This window comes from Pisolithus orientalis, assembly GCF_024613125.1.
Source record: "Pisolithus orientalis strain OTSU chromosome Unknown F5J12scaffold_19, whole genome shotgun sequence".
Taxonomy (NCBI): domain Eukaryota; kingdom Fungi; phylum Basidiomycota; class Agaricomycetes; order Boletales; family Pisolithaceae; genus Pisolithus; species Pisolithus orientalis.
Genome location: NW_026260800.1, coordinates 352091 through 370847, shown reverse-complemented (window position 1 = coordinate 370847; position 18757 = coordinate 352091). Strand labels below are relative to the sequence as shown.

Here is an 18757-nt window from a genome sequence, read left to right as displayed (position 1 = left end):
CTCCTTACCATGCTTGCTATCCTCACAAACCTGGACCTTACTCACCTCCATTGTAGCTTCACTATGGCCTTCAGGGGTTCAGGCCCTAAGGGGGGGATACTGTCATGACCATGACACTGACATAAGCCCCTAACACCTACTCTGCCCTCTTCTGACATGTTCCCACACTTCTCTGCCCTCTTCTGATGCATTCCCACACTCTTCCAACCCTCCCAACACATCTCCACACCTCTCCAAGGTCCCCTGTCCATGTTCTGACCAACTCTGCTCAACTCTGCCCTCAGGCTGGTCATGTGGGGGCCAGACCTTCATCTGTGCCTCCTCCAAGGCCTTGGTTGGCTCAGTGGGCTGTCAGACTTGCAGCCCTGCATTCCAGATAGGGTTCCACCCTTGTGTCAGTTTTTCTCCATTCTTCTGCTCCTTTGATATTCACCCTCTCTCCCTTGTTGTAGTAGTTTCCTTGTCTCAGTTGAGGTTCCCTGTCATCCCTATCCTCTATCCCTTGTGTCAGAGGGACTACTAACCTGTTATATGCTTATTGGTTTGCATTCTACACTGCACTGCCCTTGACCTACATCGTATATAAGGCCACATAGTACTCCAATCTAATCAGTACAAATATCAAATAAGGTCCCCACTTCCAACTTCCACTGAGTTCCCTCTGGAGTTTCACCTCCACTCCCTCTGAGTCCACTCTAGCTCTGAAATATGAGGGCCGAAGCTCGCACAAGGGGGCAGCACACTTGCTGAACCCAACACCCTCTCATCCAACCTCTGACCTCCAACTCCAACCTCTGCCTCCAAAACTTTCCTCCATACCCCTCTGCTCATTGTTTATTGCATATCTTGCCACCCAGTGGTCAGATTCACTTTGGACTTTGACCACTGTACTCTGCAGCCCAACCCACTCCTACTCTGCCCTAAGAGGAAGTCAGGGGTGTTGTGTGATCTTGACAGTACAGTAGTCTCCAAGATAAATATATCCTGCTCAGTAGAAACATCATCAACACCTAAAGCAGAGAACTTATTGTAAACATAGCCAGTGGAGATCCAATCCTCTACTGGCCAAACTCTTTTCCCTGGACCTTCATCTTGTTGACCTGCTTGTCATAGAAGGAAGGCCTGCATTTCTTCAAATGACATCTGGTGAAGAGCTGTTTCTTGGGCTTCCCAGGTAACCTCTCATATGTTGGGTCTAGTGTGACCCTTGCCCTTGATGAGAGGGCAATTTTGCTTGTGGTGGTTCCCTTGGAAGTCAAAACACTTGCAGTGGCTCAAAAAACTGTCTGCACATTTGTATGTTTTATATTAGTTATGACTAAATGCAATAACCCCTAACCCTAGCCTAAACCATGAGTGTACGAAATAAGGTACTTACTCTTGGCTTTCTATTGGTCCATGAATCAAGTGATTTGGATAGGAATTGATAGAATAGCAGCCATTTGAAAATGACATGTCATGCAGACAGTTTTTTGACTTAAAGTTTTGATTACATAGTTTTGAGTTTAACAAAGTTTAAAATGCTGTGAGGTGCTTACTAATGTTTACATGGTATATTACATGGTCTATTTGATGATTTGTCATCATACAAACAATGCCAAACAATGAATTGGGTCCATCAAGGCTCCCTCTTCTACCCCAACTCATGAAAACATCCTCCTGGTCCATCTGGGCCATTTTCTCAGAGTAATCCCCATAAATATTGATGCCCACTACAGTAATGTCATCAGGATATATGCCCAACATGATCAAACCCTTGAAAAATCTGCTTTCAGTCATCCCTGTGCTGTTTCCCCCACCCATACCTGACCTGTTCTACAACCAATCAGTACTGAGAATGCTGGAAATGATGAACAAACAAAACACCTTTTAACCAGTGCATTTTCACCACAGTGCAACTAGTTTCAATGTTGGAGTGAGACAAGACGTTCCTGTGCACTTCAGGTGGCATGGGAAGCATGGCTAGACTGTGCTCTCAGCTGACTGTGGATGACTGAGAATGGGTGATTTGGTTATATAAGACCATAGGTAATACTCAGGGCTAGATGGAGTGATGGAATCATGCTCCTAATAGTTCAGTGGACTATCCCCCCCAGGGCACCTGGACTGTAATGAAGAGTTTTAGTCCACCCTAGCCCTCAACCCAGCACCCCTGAGGTGGAAACCCACCAGATAAGAGGTGATTGGATTGTTGGTCATGTTTTACAGTGCCAGATTAACCATCATGGCTTTTTTAGCATTCTCAGTACTAATTAGTTGCAGAACATGTCAGGTATGGGTGGGGGAAACAGCACAGGGATGACTGAAAGCAGAATTTTTAAGGGTTTGATTGTGTTGGTGCAACCCATACTTCATTTTCACCCACCACTCAGAGAACTTTGCATGATCTCCAGCATACTGGCCTGGATCAGCCATCACCTCTATCTGCCTCTGGATGACATTGGCAGGGAGGGCATTCCATTGATTATGTTGCCCTTCAATTGTGGTGATAGTTTCCTGAGCAGCACCTAGATCCTAGTTTAGTCTTTGATTTTCCTACCTTAGCATGTTGAGGGCATGTTGTAGATCAGTGATCTGGTCCTAGATGTTGTCCATAGCATTCAGGACATTTCAACATTTGATGAGGGCAGAGGTTGTAACAGGGGTGCTGGGTTTTGGCAGGTAGAGAACAGAGATAGATGGACTTGACAGAGAAGGGACAGGAAGGGGGTGGGGGTAAGGGGTAGGTAAGAGAGTTGAAGAGCAGAGGGGGCAAGTGGTGGTCAGGGATGAAGGGTTCAAAAAGGTTTGGGTCTGGTTCAGAGGCTGGGGGACTTGGTGAGTACACCCATGAACCTTCTTGAAAGAAGCAAGGAATGATGGAAATGACAAGCAGGTGTGAGGGTACAATGAGAAGGAAGCTAGTTCAAGTATGACAAGACCTAAACAACAGGGTTTGTTGTAGGCTCACACCAAGAACCAATAGAAAGAAGGAGGAAAGGGTAGGAGACAGCTTTAGAAGCAGGAGCTTTAGGACTTGTAGACACAAGTGAACTACCTTGGAGCTAGTCTAGGGATTGAGCAACAGTACTTATAGTATGGTACACAAGGTAACTGCGAGGCATACATGAGGTCCATGACATCATAGTGGAGTGGAACATAATAGAAGGAAGGCACATGGTAACAGTGAGGCAAGGTCTAGACTGGAGTCTGGACTGAGTCCAAAGAGATAAGATACATAAGACAAGAGATTAGATAAGATGAAAAGGAAGAAGAGAAAAAAGGGAAAGTGTGCATATTGTAACACAGGCAAGGTTAAAGCACAACATCCTTCAGAAGCCATCAAATCCTTATGTTATTCACTAAATAATGACTGACAACATCATGCTCAAAAAAAGTGTCCCAATGACATACCATTTTCAAAATGGTTACATCTCAGTGCAATGGCCACCAAATTACATGAACAAACCCATGTTGTCAAGGCAATGATTAGTGCTACTTGGGGCCCTTCAAGAGTTTGAACTAATTCCTATGGGTTCTCTCATAAATCTCAAATCTTTCCAAAATCACCCAACATTGGGTCACTTTTTTGAGCCACTGTACAAACTGAGGCATCTACAATACTACATACAAGGTTACATACTGGAGTCTAAGTACAGAGAGCAGTGCTTGCTGGGTCAGGATACCAAGAGCAAAGGTATGGGCACACAGCCCAAAGATCCTAAATGCCAGTGATCAAAGAATTATGTAAGTACATATGTAAGCCAGAACAGCAATCAAAGTAAAGCTGGAAGTCAGGTTACCTTGCAGTATAGCAATGTGGGTCAATGCAGTATGGTTCAGTCAGGGACAAGGGTAGTTGGAATAGGTCAAGTGTGGATCTAGGCCAGCAGAACTGTTAGAGGATTGCTAGGGCAACCAGAGCAACTTGGGACTGGTTTGAATGCATTGTCAAGACACTAAGCCACCTTCAGCAGGCTTGGGCCAAGTCAATGGGATACAATATGCATCAGAGGGACTCAGTATAGGCTGGCAAGGTGTCAGAAAGACCCTAGGCCTGCTAGAGGGTCCTTAGAGAGATTTTAGAGGTGGTTCAGTGTCATGGATATGACAATCACCTACATACATATAACAGAATTTGGCTACCAGCCTATATACCCCTACATCCACAAGGGTGCACATGCACAGTTAGGTATCCTTCCTCTCACCACTGAGGAAACTATGCTATCATTTTCCCAACACCTGCAATCCTCATGGACATGACCCCAAATCTAGATTGACTAGATGGAGAGTTTCCCTGCCCTCTATTTTTGCTGGCACTTTGAACCCAGGTCCAAGGGGTCAAGCCTTACACACAGGACTTGATTAGGTGTTGTTCACTTCCTAAAAAAAAGCTGAATCTAAATGAGATTTCATCATATTCTTGTATTGTACTGTACATGCATCATCAAACACAGCCATGGAATTGGTAATCAATGCTAGGCAGCAGATTTAAAGCATTCCTGCCACATTTTCCCATGAACCATCTTGCTCAAGTCTAACACTATGCAACCAGTGGGAATTACTTTTGTGGTCCACATTGAGTAAAATGGGCCTTGCAACATGGGTGGTATCCACAGAAGCAATCTACCTGCTGGACCCCTAATCCAGCCATCTTCCCCAAGTGTGACTGGCTGTGATACCATCCTTGGAAGATCATCCAGAATCTGTTTGCTGTCATGTAGTGCATGTGATTGTGAACTGGAAAGGACAATAGGATATACTGCAGAATTTTGAAGATCTTTGAGAACAAGGCAGAACATTATATCAGACACTACTCACCTGGTTTGGATCTGTTAGTGGTCCTAATCATGTCCATGTAATGCTGAGCATTCCAAAGTCTCACAGTCTTGTCATTTGATCCTGAGGCAATTGTCTTTCCATCAGGTGAAACTGCAACAGAGTTAACCCAAGAAGCATGCCCTTGCAATGGACTGCCTATTTCTACACTTTCCTCAGTGTCCCAGACCCTCACAGTCTTGTCATCTGAACCTGACACAATCCACTTCCCATCAGGTGAGAATGCAACAGAGTGGACCCATGAACTATGCCCCTCCAAAGGGACACCAAGCTGCACACCTATTTCAGCATCCCACACCCTCACTGTCTTATCATATGAACCAGACACAATTCTTGTGCCATCATGGGAGAAGGCAACAGAATGCACCGATGATTTGTGCCCCTGGAGTGGGGCTCCAATTTGTACACCTCTCTCAACATTCCAGACCCTGATAGTCTTGTCATTTGAACCAGAGACAACCCTCTTGCAATCAGGAGAGAAGGCAACTGAGAACACAGAAGAAGTGTGGCCCTGGAAATAGCTCCCTATATGCACCCCACCCTTAGCATCCCAGATTCTAACTGTCATATCCTCAGAACCTGAGACAATCCTCTTGTCATCTTGGGAGAATGTAACTGAAAAGACTGGTCCTTCATGTCCATGAAATATGCTATCAACCCACACACCACCCTCAGCATGCCAGACCCTCAGTGTATTGTCATGTGATCCTGAAACAATCATGTTCCCATGATGGGAGCATGCTACTGAGCAAACCTGAGAACTATGTCCAACAAGGGGGCTTCCAATCTGCTTGCCACTTTCAACATCCCAGATCCTGACTGTCTTATCCTCTGAACCAGAGACAATTTTACTGCCATCACAAGAGAATGCAACAGAGAAGAATTGTGAAGCATCCTGAGAAGAACTACAAACTTCCCCTCTCTCACCATCCCAGACCCTCACAGTCTTGTCTTGTGAACCAGAGACAACTCTCATCCCATCAGGGGAGAATGCAACTGAACGGACAATAGTTGTATGGCCCTGCAGGCTACTGCCTATCTGCAACCTACTCTCAACATCCCAGAGCCTCACTGTCTTGTCTGATGAGCTTGATACAATTCTTCTCCCATCAGGGGAAAATGAAACAGAATAAACCAATGCATCATGCCCATTAATGGTGCCAATCTGCACTTTCTCCATAGCATCCCAGATTTTGATTGTCTTATCCTCAGAACCTGAGACAATTCTCTTGTCATCATAAGAGAATGCAACTGAAAAAACTGGTTGTCTATGCCCACAAAGCTTACTGTGAACCCACATGCCACTCTCAACATGCCAGACCCTGACAGTTGTGTCAACAGAGCCTGAGATAATTGTTTTGTCATCATGAGAAAATGCAACTGAGCGGACACGTAAAGCATGCCCTCTTAGGTCACCAATCTGCCTGCAACTTTCAACACCCCAAATCTTCACTGTGCAGTCATCTGAGCCTGATACAATCCTCTTGGCATCAGAAGAGAATGCAACTGAACGGACCCTGGAATGATGCCCCTCAAAGCAAATGATAACTGCACCACTCTCAATATCCCAAATGCTCACAATGTTGTCATCTCCACCTGTCACAATCCACCTTCCATCATGGGAGAATGCAACTGAATGGACTGATTTGTGTCCTTGCAGAGGGCTGCCAATTTGTACACCTCTCACAGCATCCCAGATCCTAATAGTCTTGTCATCTGAGCCTGAAGCAATCCTCTTGCCATCACAGGAGAAGGACACTGAAGAAACTAGAGAACTGTGCCCCAGCAAAGTGAGCTGAGCAACTGGCCAATCATTCAGGCCTCCTTCAACAACCCTGGCAAGGTGAGAGAACTTTGATCTAAACCTTGCAAAAAGCACAGAGTTTGAAGGTGCCAATGGCAGTGCAGATATGTAAAGGTGTGGTGCACTGTGCAAGATTGGAACAGCAAAGATATGCACAAAATTCACCCCTTCTCTTGCTAATGTTGCTGTGCCCTCACTAACCAGCTTGGCCCTTCAACCAGATATAAGATACACAAGTCAAAATGCCAATCTGGTGTGCTTACCTGTAGCCATTCAGCAGCAGATGCAAGGGCTGTAGCAGCATTGCCAAATGCACCAAGTAGGCTGAGAGCCTCAAGCCAGAAAAGGAATTTTTCACTTCCAAGGATGGCCTCGACAAATCTTGCAAGTGCAGGGTCAGAGGCAACCTTTTGTAGATGTTGGGCCCAGAATCGACATGAATAGGATAGATGAGATGAGATGTTTTTGTGGACCTTCTCAGACAAATTATGGTCCTCAGAGTTGCTCGTGTAGGAACTTTCCAGTGCGCAGATGTTGAAATGCAAGTCATTGCGAAGAATTTGCAAGGAAGCAAAGGCAAGGTGGTAGTGCTCATCAGATGCATCGATATCGATGAAGTATTCATGGCTCCGGTCGCAATCTTTGAGGAAGTCATAGAATGATGCATGAAAAGGTTGAATCGGAGAAGACCTATCCGTGATTCCACCCAACAGGAATGCCATGGGTGCAAGTACAGCAGCCACATCATAACGATCCTCCTCACGAGGGAAGCAACTACGCATCTTGTTTAATCCAACCATAAGCAGTGGTTCCAACGGTCAGCAGAACCTGCTGCATCACAGAATGGTACTTCGCGAAGGTGATCTGGCCTGACTGAAAAACGTCGTCCAGGATCGCGCGATACATGACATCTAGAAGAGTTCGCCCATCCCCTGAATCACGTACGATCTTGTCAAAGCGCTCCTTCACCGTACAACCTGGCTTGGTGGATTGAATGAATTCGCAGGCCAGACGAGCCCACTCAAAAAAACCAGCTGACTTCTGAGCAATCATATAGACTTCCGGGGCGCCAATATCCTGAAGATGGCCAATTTGCTTCATGGCATATCGCCATATATCACGTTCCATAGACCGTGGGGGTACATCGTCCAACGAGATTGACTTGACGTGTGGAATGCGAGCAGGACCCATGATAAACTCCCTTCCAGGCAAAGGACGAGACGTCACAAGGACACGAAGGTTACGAGGCAGGTTAGCAGTCCGGGTTGATGCGAGCACCGACAAGACCCGCGATGGTACCAGACCACTCTCGTCCAGCGCGTCGATAACTACTACCACCTTGCCAACCATAGCAACCGAAGCCTTGGCTAATGGCTCCAAAATGAATTTCTCCCACTGCAGCGTGAAGTCGGATGTAGACATGAGGGAACGATCCTTCGCGATCACAGCAGCCAAAGCTCGCCGGAACGCAGGGTCACAGTTTGCTAGATCACGCGCCACGGTCGCGAATAACTTTTCTTCGCGGTGCTCGGCCTGTCTGTCGAGAGAAAAACAGAAGCACGCTCCGGTCCCGCCGACGCTCTTGAACCACAGCGCAATGGTCTGCGCAATGGCAGATTTTCCCTTGCCACCTTCCCCATACAACCAGAGGATGTGTGGGGCACTTCCATCCGCGTCATGGATCCAGTTGACAATGTCTGTCAAGACCTCTTCTCTAGTACCATCAAGGCATCTCTTGGTGCTAACGAGACCTGCACCTTGCGCACAAGCCATCCAGTCTAAATCCAAGTCTTCAAGAACGGGATAGATGTCAATCGGAACATCCCGAGGAGCAGGACAGCGGGATTGTTTCATCAGAACGTCTAGCATCTTGGCGTATGCACCGGTGATGGTCTCCGTTTCGTGTGTTATCTGCTTATTCGACTTCTCCCCTGACGACGCATGAAATCAGTTCCATGTGATAAACAAGCTCACTCGACATACAGAAGTTCCTCGTCTGGGGGTAGTTTATAATGAACTGCGTCGCACCACTTGTCACCCTCGCAATTTTCCCCGCAGTTTCCTTCATGCTCTGGATATTCTTGATATTATCTTCTTTCGTAAGAAACTCGTAGACATTCTTGACCACACGCAGGAGGGGCATTTCCTTGTCAAGATTCGATTGATTCAAGAGCGACTATGGATATCTATATGAGATAAGGAATGCACATAGAAGTGAGACGTACATGAGAGGCGGCCGTCAAAATGCCCAGCGCCATGTGGAAGTAGGGGTGGATCTGACGCATGTATGCAATTATTGTGTGGAGGCCAAGCGAAATGCTTACCTCGGGAAGAGTAGTAATGACTTCATTAAAATCTTTGAAAGCCGTGAGATCGACAGTGCCTCCGTCGATATGCGACGTTAGCTCCCTGCCATCAAATGCAGCACCGATGTCGCCGCCAATCGTAGCTGGTATACGACCTGGTTGTGCGTTGTCACCTGATCCTTGAATCTATTCACTTGAGTCACTCCGAGTCCTTGTGTTAACAGAAAGGGGCACACCGCTCACCTCTGGAAGATATTCCCCCTGAACTTGCCCAGCATTGACCTCCAACTCCCGACTCTGTCCAACGAGATCGCTGAGTCCTCACGATAAGCAGGCAGCGAAAATCACATACATCCGAAATTGTGGAACTTTGGAAACATTCCTTCGACCTATAGAAGAATCGCCTCACCCTGGAGAGCGTCCCTCCAGAGGCATTTCTCGATGTTCCGACGTACGATGTGGAACGCCCAACGGGGGCCTGTGATGGCCCTTGCGACTAATACCTGGCGGATCAGTAACTGCCACTCCCAGAAGTAAAAAAAACGCACCGAGGCGACATTGGGGAGTAAGCCCGCAGGTATACGGTGATTCTTTGACTGATTGCCCGCCATGAAAACGGAGTATTTCGTGTGTGATGTGAGGGTGTGAGGAGGAAAGTCGGAGTTCTACTGTAACAAGCGCCATGAACACACGTGGACCACACCTCACACTTCGATGCATCGTCACCATCACTGGCGATTATAGATGGCATTCCAACTTGAACCTGACATCGTGAAATGCATCCTCACATGGGTACCGGACTTCGAAAGTCTAACGTCAGTGGTGTTAACCTCGAAGGCTATCTACGATGTCTATCGTGCACATTCCGCCCTGGCTCATCGAGGGGTGGCCAACAATCTTCTCGGCCCAGCCTTGCCCCATGCGCTCCGTTATATCAGATGCAACAGGAACTGTTTGGAGAATAGGCCTGTCCGGGAGTTTCTTGCTGAGAATCAACTTCAAAACAGCTACCCTCTTTCGAATGACGATATTCGTGGCCTGGCTAAAATCGCCTCACAAATCCAAGAGCTCGAAGACATATTCAGCTGGAGGTGCTTTTCCGAACGACATACATAGAACATCAATTGATAAGTTCATCGTCAGAGAAAAAAATAATCAATTTCGAACGACTCGACTCTCTGCTGCAGAGTCGTACCGCTTTCGACGTGCCTTGCTCAGAATGTGCCTACTGGCTTGTCTTCATGCGACCACCGGCCACCGACATGATAATGAGACAGAAGACAGAATCAGAGAAATGCAGCGGCAGTTTTTCGACGCATTACCCACCCCCGAGCTCAAAGAGATCAAGAGGTTAAATACCTTCCTTGGCCGCCTGGCCCAGTGGGCTTCCAATGCTTATTCCTTTACCAGTGCGTGAAACATCTGTCAGATCCCACAGCTGCTACAATAGTACAGAAATCGGTGGCAGCTATCTGTCTCTACTTGACATGTTTTTGGGCGCTTATAGCGGCAAACTGTCCCAACCTGCTGCTGACATGTACGACATTCCACAAGGTCTGAATGACTTTCTCTTCCTTGCTCTGGACGACGTCCTTTTGAGTCGGAATCTGCGTAAGGACATAGCGGAGGAAACTATACTCGACCAAGCACCGGTGGACATCTTCGAATGTTAGCTCTGCATTACTCCTCCCTGCTTCACTTATTCATTCATGAGTACAATAGGTTATCACTGCCATTCGAAGCTTTTGAGGAAATTTCTTTGGGGTCCAACAGGTGAGCATTGGAACACACGAGTGCGAAGTCGTCCTGAAGGTGTTCAGACTGGGAATGCCTCCGAGGTTATGTAAATCCCGATTGCATGCGTTCATTCTTGAAGGGTCGCCTATCCGGATACATAAGGGAGGCAGATACTTTCCATGATGTTTGGAGGAAGCACCCGTACGATTTGCTGATAAGCGAGGTCTTCTATCACACCAACACACCATATGAATTCTTACTCTGTATGGAGTGCCTCTGTCGATTCCTGAGTGATCACCTGCACAAGTGGTACATAGTGTGGAAACGAAAGCGTACGACTGGGCTTTTGTAGCTCATGAATACGCTGACATGTCTCCCTTTTTAGATGCACTACCTCTTCAAACAAGTGACTGCTGGTACGGCTACAACTGCAGGACTCAAACGACCAACCCGTCGCATGCTGCAACGCTCAACGTAAGCTCCTATCTTTCTTCCAAATCAAGCTATCCGTCTGACCTCACAGCACAGCACTGGTGCGAACCAACTTGTGGTGATCCAGTGCCGAGCATTGCGAAGCCGCCTTTCAAGGCAGAATTTTGAGTTGCCATTATGTAGGGCATGTTATTGTTCAATTGTCAAATAACTCACTAACTAATCAGTTTGGGCGGTGAGAACACATGTAAAGGTTCGCCGCGACAGTAATATGTCATATCAATTGAACAGTTTATTCCAGTCACCCAGTCTGAATTCACTACAGCCTTGCATCCGTGGATCGGTCAGAGTGCCCAAGAGATCTGTCAGCATGGTATTCCAGTAGGGAATCGGGATACAGGGTATAGGATGGTCATACAAAGCAAGATGAGACAATAGCGATGACAGAAAGCAGGATCGTACAAATGATGAGAAGTGATTAGACAGACCTGAGAAATACTAGGGGACTGATATGCTTGTAGTATTGTAGCTTTCAATATGCTTTCTAACCGCTAGCATTAGTACGCCACTCCTCGTCTCGCTCCAAGTCTGCTGGACGAATGCTTGCAAGCACCCTGGAAATGTCACTGTCGGCAACAGGGCTCATTCTGACCAAGGAAATAATCTTCTCGAGAACGGTATCGCGGCCCGGCACCTTAAAGTCAAAGCGCTTTATACGCTGGTGAGCGGAAAGTCGCATTTCTGAATAGTAGTATGCGTTAAAAGCCAAAGTTATGGCGCCACGTGTAAGTTTCTTTTCGTTGTTGTTGGCCGTGAGTGCGAACAATATCTCCAAGACGTGAACCAGATCGACGATATAAGCCATGAACTTGTGGTGTACTTTGGGTCTGAAGAGAGGATTACCGATGGGAGCCACCGAATATGGTGTAATGTCACCTACAGCCGCTGATAGATTTTATGAGCCCATTGGACAAAACCTAGGCCCGCCTCAAGCGGTAGAATCAAAGGCACAAGGAGCATGAGCGGGGATCCAGCCCTTGAGATGTGACTCTGGCTGAGCGTGATGTTGCAGCACTGTGCACAGTAGCACTTACTCGCATATTGCATTCGTGGAATCAACGCGACTGAGATTGCGGGACGCAGGAGTGGCTGCATCGGTGGTCCCCACCATCAGTCTTCGAAATTCATCGCTGTACAGATACTACGGGAAAGGTGTCGACAGATCATCGTAGTGGTAACTAGGCGACACTCACTTGAAACGGATCGTTAAAATTCCACACGCACACGATGTCAGTATGGATAACGGCAAGGCACTCGATAATCGTGTGATCCTTGAAATTGGCACTCGACGTCAGTGTCCTCCAGTATCCTTCAAAGAGTGGCATGAATAATCCAACAGTTCCTGGCTATAATTACCGCTTACTCTGCCTGCCAACACTGAAGAAAAGGATTGAGGTTACGACGAATGAATGAGCGAACTGAACTTACTCTATGGACCCCTCGATTTTCAAATTCGGCAGCGTTCTCTGTGCCATTAGGGTTACCACAGAAACTGGTGATGGTGTATCTGTCTGGAGCCTAAACCTTTCGGTAACTTTCTGATGGGTGAGGTTGATTAACTGCTTGTGGCCCTGCTCCAGCCCGGGCTTTGCTAACGCGAACAGCGTAATGGTTGAACCACGGAAGAGTGTTAGAGCAAGCGGAACCTACAGCTGACTGCTACAAACGAGAGATCGGTGCTTCCGGTGAACTCCGCAATCGGATCGAAGCAATGCTCTTGTAGATATTCTTTTGCTGCCGTGTCAGGGTCCGCTTTCTTTTGCATTTTCATGCCACCCAGAAGCTCATCGTATTTCGTGAACACGACGATGGCTGGAACTGACAATAATGATAATTCTGGAACCGAGATAACAAGGCAGACCTTGCTCACTGTTCCGAAAAATATCCGTACCCCCTTTCAGGAATGTCTCCATACCTTGTTCCAGAAGCCTCTCCCCATGATCCGGGGCGGGTATCCGGAAACACAGCCTTTAACATTAACCGTTTGTCAGGCACTCTGTGATTATCCCAAACGGCTTACCAAACTGCATGCAGCTGATCCTTGACGTGTTCTCGATTCTTCCTGTTCTCTATGAATCGCCTCACATTGTCATAGTTGACGTCGTCACCTGGTTCGAAACCTTTACTATCATGCAAGACGAATCGATTGTTTTGCGGTGAGATGAGTTCCTTCTCAACATCTGCTTCTCCTGGCACGAAGTGTTCGGCAGACTGAACGTTTCATCAACATTGGAAGGTACGTATATAGCCAGTTACTCAACTGCCTGTTCGATTCCAAACGCTCGATTGATCAGTGTAGATTTTCCAATTCCCGACTGCAAAGGTATTGCTATCGGAAAAGTTATCTGATTAACACGTGTGAACGCGCCTTACCTGTCCCATTACCAAGATCCGAAAACTAGCGCAGTGATATCAGATAATTGTACGGTAATGGGTTGGACAGTCTCACCGAGGACACTGGCCAAGGAGTTCCCCAGTGGTTGAGCGTAGGCCATCAGTGTTCGGAGGCGCAGGAATATCTTGAGCGCGCACTACATCCTGCAGATATTTCATCAGAACCCTTCGAGGTTACATCCACTATGTGCATACGACTGAGGTACTACTGGGTGAAAGGCCAATGGTGATGTCTAGCTTAACGCGCATTGTCTGGAACTCTGTGACCGTTTAGGTGGAACACAGGAGAAGGGACCAACCAACCTTGGACTTACTTTGTGCCTGAGAATTGGAAAGTATATCACGGACATCGATTCGAACGTTCTCGACAGCTGGCTTTAACCAAGAATACCACTTTTTCCAATGAACCAAAAACGAGAAGGCCTCGCCTTGAACCGCACTATTGGGTAAGAATGGTATGAGGAGGGAATGAACATGTGGCGCAGATACTCCATCCTACAGTGACTGAGGAAATTCTTCTCGGAAGTGGTTTTTACCCTGTTGTCGAATACTGCGTCGAGAATCGGGGAAGATTAACTCGATACATTCAATATTCTTCGCGCTTTGCAGCTCTATATCTGCCTCATCGTTGTAAGAAGCGTTGTGAATGGAGGTTCCAAAAGCCATACATGATATCCGCAAAGGCTGGGTTACGGACATGTCAGGGTTGCAATGCCAGGCAGCAGGTGGAAGCAGAGGGTGGGGCTTGATACCGTTCAGTCGAGCGCCAGGCTAGCAACTCGGTGAACACGAGGCTTACATCGTGATCGATATACTGATTAGCAAGTCCAAGAGTGATGGGCTACATAATCGTACTGCTCGAAGAAAGGGGTTCGGCCCTTGCCGATGATGCGTGACAGTTCATATAATCTGTCTCATCTGTTTCGTTTTATTCTACGTATTTCCTTCTTCGACTTTGACACTTCATGCCAATCTCCTAGCATATAATCCCGTAATTCCCTACTTCAATACAGATCAGAGTGTAGATAGTCCAGTAGCGCGACAAAGGTCTCCTGTCTGTGTTGAAATAACAGACTGCGGTGCAAATCGTCGACTCAAGCCGAGAGGAAACGCCAACACCAGTACCGGCAGCTTTAGACCCAAACTAACGTGGGCCAAGCCGCCCTCCTTCTGACACGGCCGCCAAAAAGACGATTGGACTTGGTATATACCGAGAACTTACTAGAGCTGAATACAACGTTGTTGCCTCTTCTAATCAGGACTCAGTCGCACAGTGAGCGCATAACAAGCTTGCCTACTACCGTTGTGCCCCTTGCAGAAGTTGGGCTCTGGACACGGTAGCGGGCCAACGTGAGCCTCTCAGCCTACACCGTGGTGGTACAAGGCTGCCCGGCAGCCGGCGGTTGAAGAAGGTTGCAAATTTGGGCGTTTGTTTGGACACGAGGCTTGCCCGTCAGATCTTCTGACTCAAGGCTGATAGGTACACGATATCAGGATGACGTTTGTGATGGTATACACTTCAGTAAATGCACAGGTATAACACTATTATACAGTACCAAGCAGCCAAACATTCCGTTTCGAATGAACTTGCGGCTAAGGGTTGAACGATTCTCAGCTAGCCTATTGACCGTCAGCATTGGTATGCCACTCTTCGTCTCGTTCCAAGTTCCGACGGTGAAATCCTTCCAAGAGTCCTGGAGAGGTCAACATCATCAATACGGCTCATCCTGACCAAGAAAACAATCTTCTCGAGGACGGCGTCGCGACCCGGTATCTTATAATCAAAATTCTTGATCTGCGCGTGAGCATTGCGCATCATTTCCGAGTCGTGATATGCGTTGAAAGCTATTTTTATGGCTCGGCGTGTAAGCTCCTTTTGGTTGTCGTTGGCAGTGAGCGTGAACAGAATCTCCAAAACATGTATGAGGTCGACAATATAAGCCATGAACCTTTGGTGGACGTTGTTCCTGAAGAGAACGTCGGCCACTGGAACCACCATGCAACATGTAATATTACCCACAGTCGCTGATAGGTTTCATAAGCCCACTGTGCAAAAGCGAGGCCTACGGCGAATGGCAGAATGACGGGCACTAAAAGCACAAGGGGAGCAGTAGCCCTTGACATATGCGGCACTTTTCAGGTGTCTTGAAGTGCTAAATGGCAAGGCAACACTCACTCGGTTATTGTGTTGTAAGTGTTACTGCATATGAGACGGGCAGATCCGGTTGTAGATTCGTCAATTGTCCCCACCATGTTGATCATCAGTTCTCGAAATTCTTTACTACCGAGATACTACGAGGAAGGCGTCAGCGAGTTACCACGGTGGTTGTCGAGTGATGCTCACTTGAGATGGGTCATGAAAATTCCAGACAGACACAATGTCCGTGTGAATGACTTCAAGACATTCCTGAATCGTGTAGCCTGGGAAACTGGGACTAGAAGCCAGTGTCCTCCAGTATCCTTCAAAAGGAGTATGGATATTCCAATTAATAGTTCTTCAAGCCCTAGAGGACTGCTTACTCTGCTTTCCAACACTGTATGAACAAAACGCTTAGGGCCATGACACGGGAACGACTAGAGAGAACTGACGCTATTGACCCCTCGATCTTCAGATGCGGCAAGGTTCTCTGCGCCATCAAAGTGACCACCGACACTGCTGATTGTGTACCTAACTGAGACCCAAAAGTCTCTGTGACCTTCTCGTAGGTGAGTTCGATTAAATGCTTGCGCCCTTGCTCGTGTCCAACGTCCGCTAATAGTACAACAATCGAACCATGGAAAGAGTCGAAATAAACAAAACCCACAGCTGACTGCAACATAAGAGAACTTGGCGTCTTTAACAATGTCCTGAATGGGCTGAATGCATTGCTCTTGGAGATACTCTTTTGCGGCTGCGTCTGGGTCTGCCTTTTTCTGTATTGCCATGTCGGTTAGAAGCTTGTCGAATTTCGTGAAGACAACGATGGTCGGAACTCATAACAGACTCAGCAAGTGAGGGAAAGGGGAATACTTGGCTCACTATTCTGGAGAACACTCGTATCCTTTTGCAAGAACGTATTTGCACCCTCTTCCAGAAGCCTTTCTCCATGACGTGCAAGAGGTGTTCGGAAACACAGCCTGTAATATGGACCATTTGTTAGGGTCTTTTCAATTTTGAGAAACGACTTACCAGACCGCATGCAGCTGATCTTTGACATGTTCCTGCTCCTTCCGTTTGTTTATGAATGACTTCACATCCTCACAGTTGTTGCCATCCGCTGGCTCGAAACCTTTACTGTCATGCAAGACGAATCGATCGTTTTGCGGTGAGATGAGTTCCTTCTCGATATCTGCTTTCCCTGGCTCGAAATTTTCGACGCACTGGGCGACTCGTCCTCAATGTCGGGGTGCACGTATGTAGACAGTCACTCAACTGCTTGATCGATTCCAAAGGCTCTGTTAATCAGTGTAGACTTCCCAACACCGGACTGCAAAAATATCTTCGTTGAATATCATCTGAGTGGCACCTACAGATGCTCATTACCTGTCCGATCACCAGTATCCGAAAACTGACATAAAAGTATAAGATACTTGCGCTGAAGGGAGTTAAACGTACTTACCGAGGACATTCGTTAAGGAGTTCCTCAGTAGTGGGGTGTAGGGAATTAGGGTCTCGACTGGGGCCTGCGTTCTGCGGATACTACATCAAAATCGTTCAAGGTCAAATCCGCTCCGCACGTACATCTGAGACACTGCTGGGTGACAGACCAATCGTGATGACCAGCCGGTTACACACAGTCTGAAACTCTGACATTATTTAGACAGAAAGGAGAAAGAAATAATAGCATATCGGACTCACTTTGCGCCGGCAGTTTGGATAGTATATCTTGAACATTGACTTCGATCACCTCGGGGGCCCTCCTGGGTAGAAAGCGCCACTTTCGATGTATAATCGAGAAGGAAATGGTCTCGCCTCGGACTGTACTATTAGATACAGGCCAAGGGTTTAAGGCATGGGTGTACATATGCCAAAAAGAAATCCTTACAGAGGTTGACTGAAATCCTCACGAAAGTGGTATTTTCCTTTCCGAGAGATACTTTGGCGAAGATCGTCGAAAATGACTTCGATGGACTCAACATTACACCCGTGGCCTTGCAACTCGGTGTCTGTCTCATGTGACGTTAGAATCAATGGAAATAACGGTCTGAAAACCCATACAAGATACTCGCAAGGGTTGGGGCATAGACATGATTGGAGGTCAACGTGAACCTATGCCGTGGTGGTACAGGTTGCCAAACGGCTGGTGGAAGCAGAGGTTAAAGCTTTACGCCCCTCAGTTAAGCGCCAACTAGCTCCTTTACAGTAATGGCGAACACAAGGTTGACACGAGGCCAATGGCAAGATCGATACACCGATTTCAAGTACAAAAGCGCTCTACCATGACGGACGGATGGAATGGTTCGACAGAAACAGCTGTAGCGATCTCTAGCAGTGGAAATGCTCGTTAGTGGAAGCGCCAACACTGGCACTGCTCTCCTTCGGGTAGCCGCTATGTAAGACGATGATTTAGGTTCGGAATATCGTGGCGGGAACTCACCCTCCGAGTCAAATTGGGGTCGATAAAACCGCGTTGCTTCTTCTGAGGACTCACTCGCACGTGTACATACTCACTGATGCATGCAGGGGTATACACCAAAGTTGCCCGCTACTGTCCTACCCCCGACTATGGAGCAAGTATGTAGGTCTTTTGTTGGCTGATAAAATCGGACTAGGTCTCGACTCCCAAATTCCCATCCTTCCTCCTATCTGTAGGCTCGCATGGAGGAGACTTCCCTCCATCTGTCTGATTGAGCATGTACATGCTGGACGTTTATGTCACTAGGTACTCGGACCAAGGCCCCAGGACATCGAAGGAAAGGAGTCTCCCAGAAGCTATGACAATATGGCAGTTCTGGTGGAGCCTGATGACATTCGTTGGGGGCACAGATTCAAGAAAGGGCAAACTTGTACAAACGATCTCAGTTGGAACGACCAGGCACATTTGAAAGTGAGCAGTATAAAAAAACATTGTGCAGACTCCTAGATTCGGCTCGATAAATGCCGCCCAAACACAGCGTTGCAGGTTCCAGCTTGGTGTTTAACTATTCTTCCAACACTTTCTCTGGGTGCTCGGAAATTTGGGACATGTAAGTACGCCATCAGTACGCGATACAGGATGGAAGTGAT

General features: G+C 47.3%; 5 protein-coding genes across 5 annotated transcripts; 1 reads left to right on the top strand and 4 right to left on the bottom strand.

Moving 5' to 3' along the window:
* Positions 1-1182: 1182 nt before the first annotated feature.
* On the bottom strand, positions 1183-1960 carry F5J12DRAFT_783686 (uncharacterized protein; the record flags this gene model as incomplete). Its single annotated transcript, XM_051742887.1, has 4 exons — positions 1183-1286; positions 1379-1388; positions 1594-1712; positions 1867-1960. 4 exons carry the CDS (start codon positions 1958-1960, stop codon positions 1183-1185), a joined length of 327 nt encoding a protein of 108 aa, XP_051598903.1.
* A 6666-nt stretch (positions 1961-8626) lies between these two features.
* F5J12DRAFT_168639 (uncharacterized protein) lies at positions 8627-9591 on the bottom strand. Its single transcript, XM_051738211.1, has 6 exons — positions 9477-9591; positions 9281-9424; positions 9172-9225; positions 8947-9114; positions 8848-8898; positions 8627-8808 (listed from the first exon to the last, which is right to left on the bottom strand). The coding sequence occupies exons 1-6, from the start codon at positions 9537-9539 to the stop codon at positions 8773-8775; spliced, it is 516 nt and encodes a 171-aa protein (XP_051598902.1). The 5' UTR covers positions 9540-9591; the 3' UTR covers positions 8627-8772.
* Positions 9592-9599: 8 nt separating this feature from the next.
* Positions 9600-11276, top strand: F5J12DRAFT_839422 (uncharacterized protein). The gene is made up of 7 exons (XM_051746074.1): positions 9600-10019; positions 10072-10337; positions 10384-10596; positions 10651-10701; positions 10749-10997; positions 11051-11139; positions 11194-11276. Exons 1-7 carry the CDS (start codon positions 9673-9675, stop codon positions 11263-11265), a joined length of 1287 nt encoding a protein of 428 aa, XP_051598901.1. The 5' UTR covers positions 9600-9672; the 3' UTR covers positions 11266-11276.
* A 138-nt stretch (positions 11277-11414) lies between these two features.
* F5J12DRAFT_839402 (uncharacterized protein) lies at positions 11415-13947 on the bottom strand. Its single transcript, XM_051746073.1, has 12 exons — positions 13607-13947; positions 13531-13555; positions 13419-13472; positions 13178-13368; positions 13028-13125; positions 12808-12975; positions 12586-12748; positions 12521-12534; positions 12351-12466; positions 12192-12298; positions 12038-12133; positions 11415-11984 (listed from the first exon to the last, which is right to left on the bottom strand). The coding sequence occupies exons 1-12, from the start codon at positions 13708-13710 to the stop codon at positions 11642-11644; spliced, it is 1479 nt and encodes a 492-aa protein (XP_051598900.1). The 5' UTR covers positions 13711-13947; the 3' UTR covers positions 11415-11641.
* A 1104-nt stretch (positions 13948-15051) lies between these two features.
* F5J12DRAFT_168346 (uncharacterized protein) lies at positions 15052-18099 on the bottom strand. The gene is made up of 16 exons (XM_051738210.1): positions 17750-18099; positions 17577-17697; positions 17390-17509; positions 17273-17337; positions 17151-17221; positions 17075-17099; positions 16965-17018; positions 16721-16911; positions 16571-16668; positions 16356-16523; positions 16141-16303; positions 16072-16085; positions 15896-16011; positions 15728-15843; positions 15572-15667; positions 15052-15518 (listed from the first exon to the last, which is right to left on the bottom strand). The coding sequence occupies exons 2-16, from the start codon at positions 17668-17670 to the stop codon at positions 15182-15184; spliced, it is 1728 nt and encodes a 575-aa protein (XP_051598899.1). The 5' UTR covers positions 17671-17697; positions 17750-18099; the 3' UTR covers positions 15052-15181.
* Positions 18100-18757: the final 658 nt, after the last annotated feature.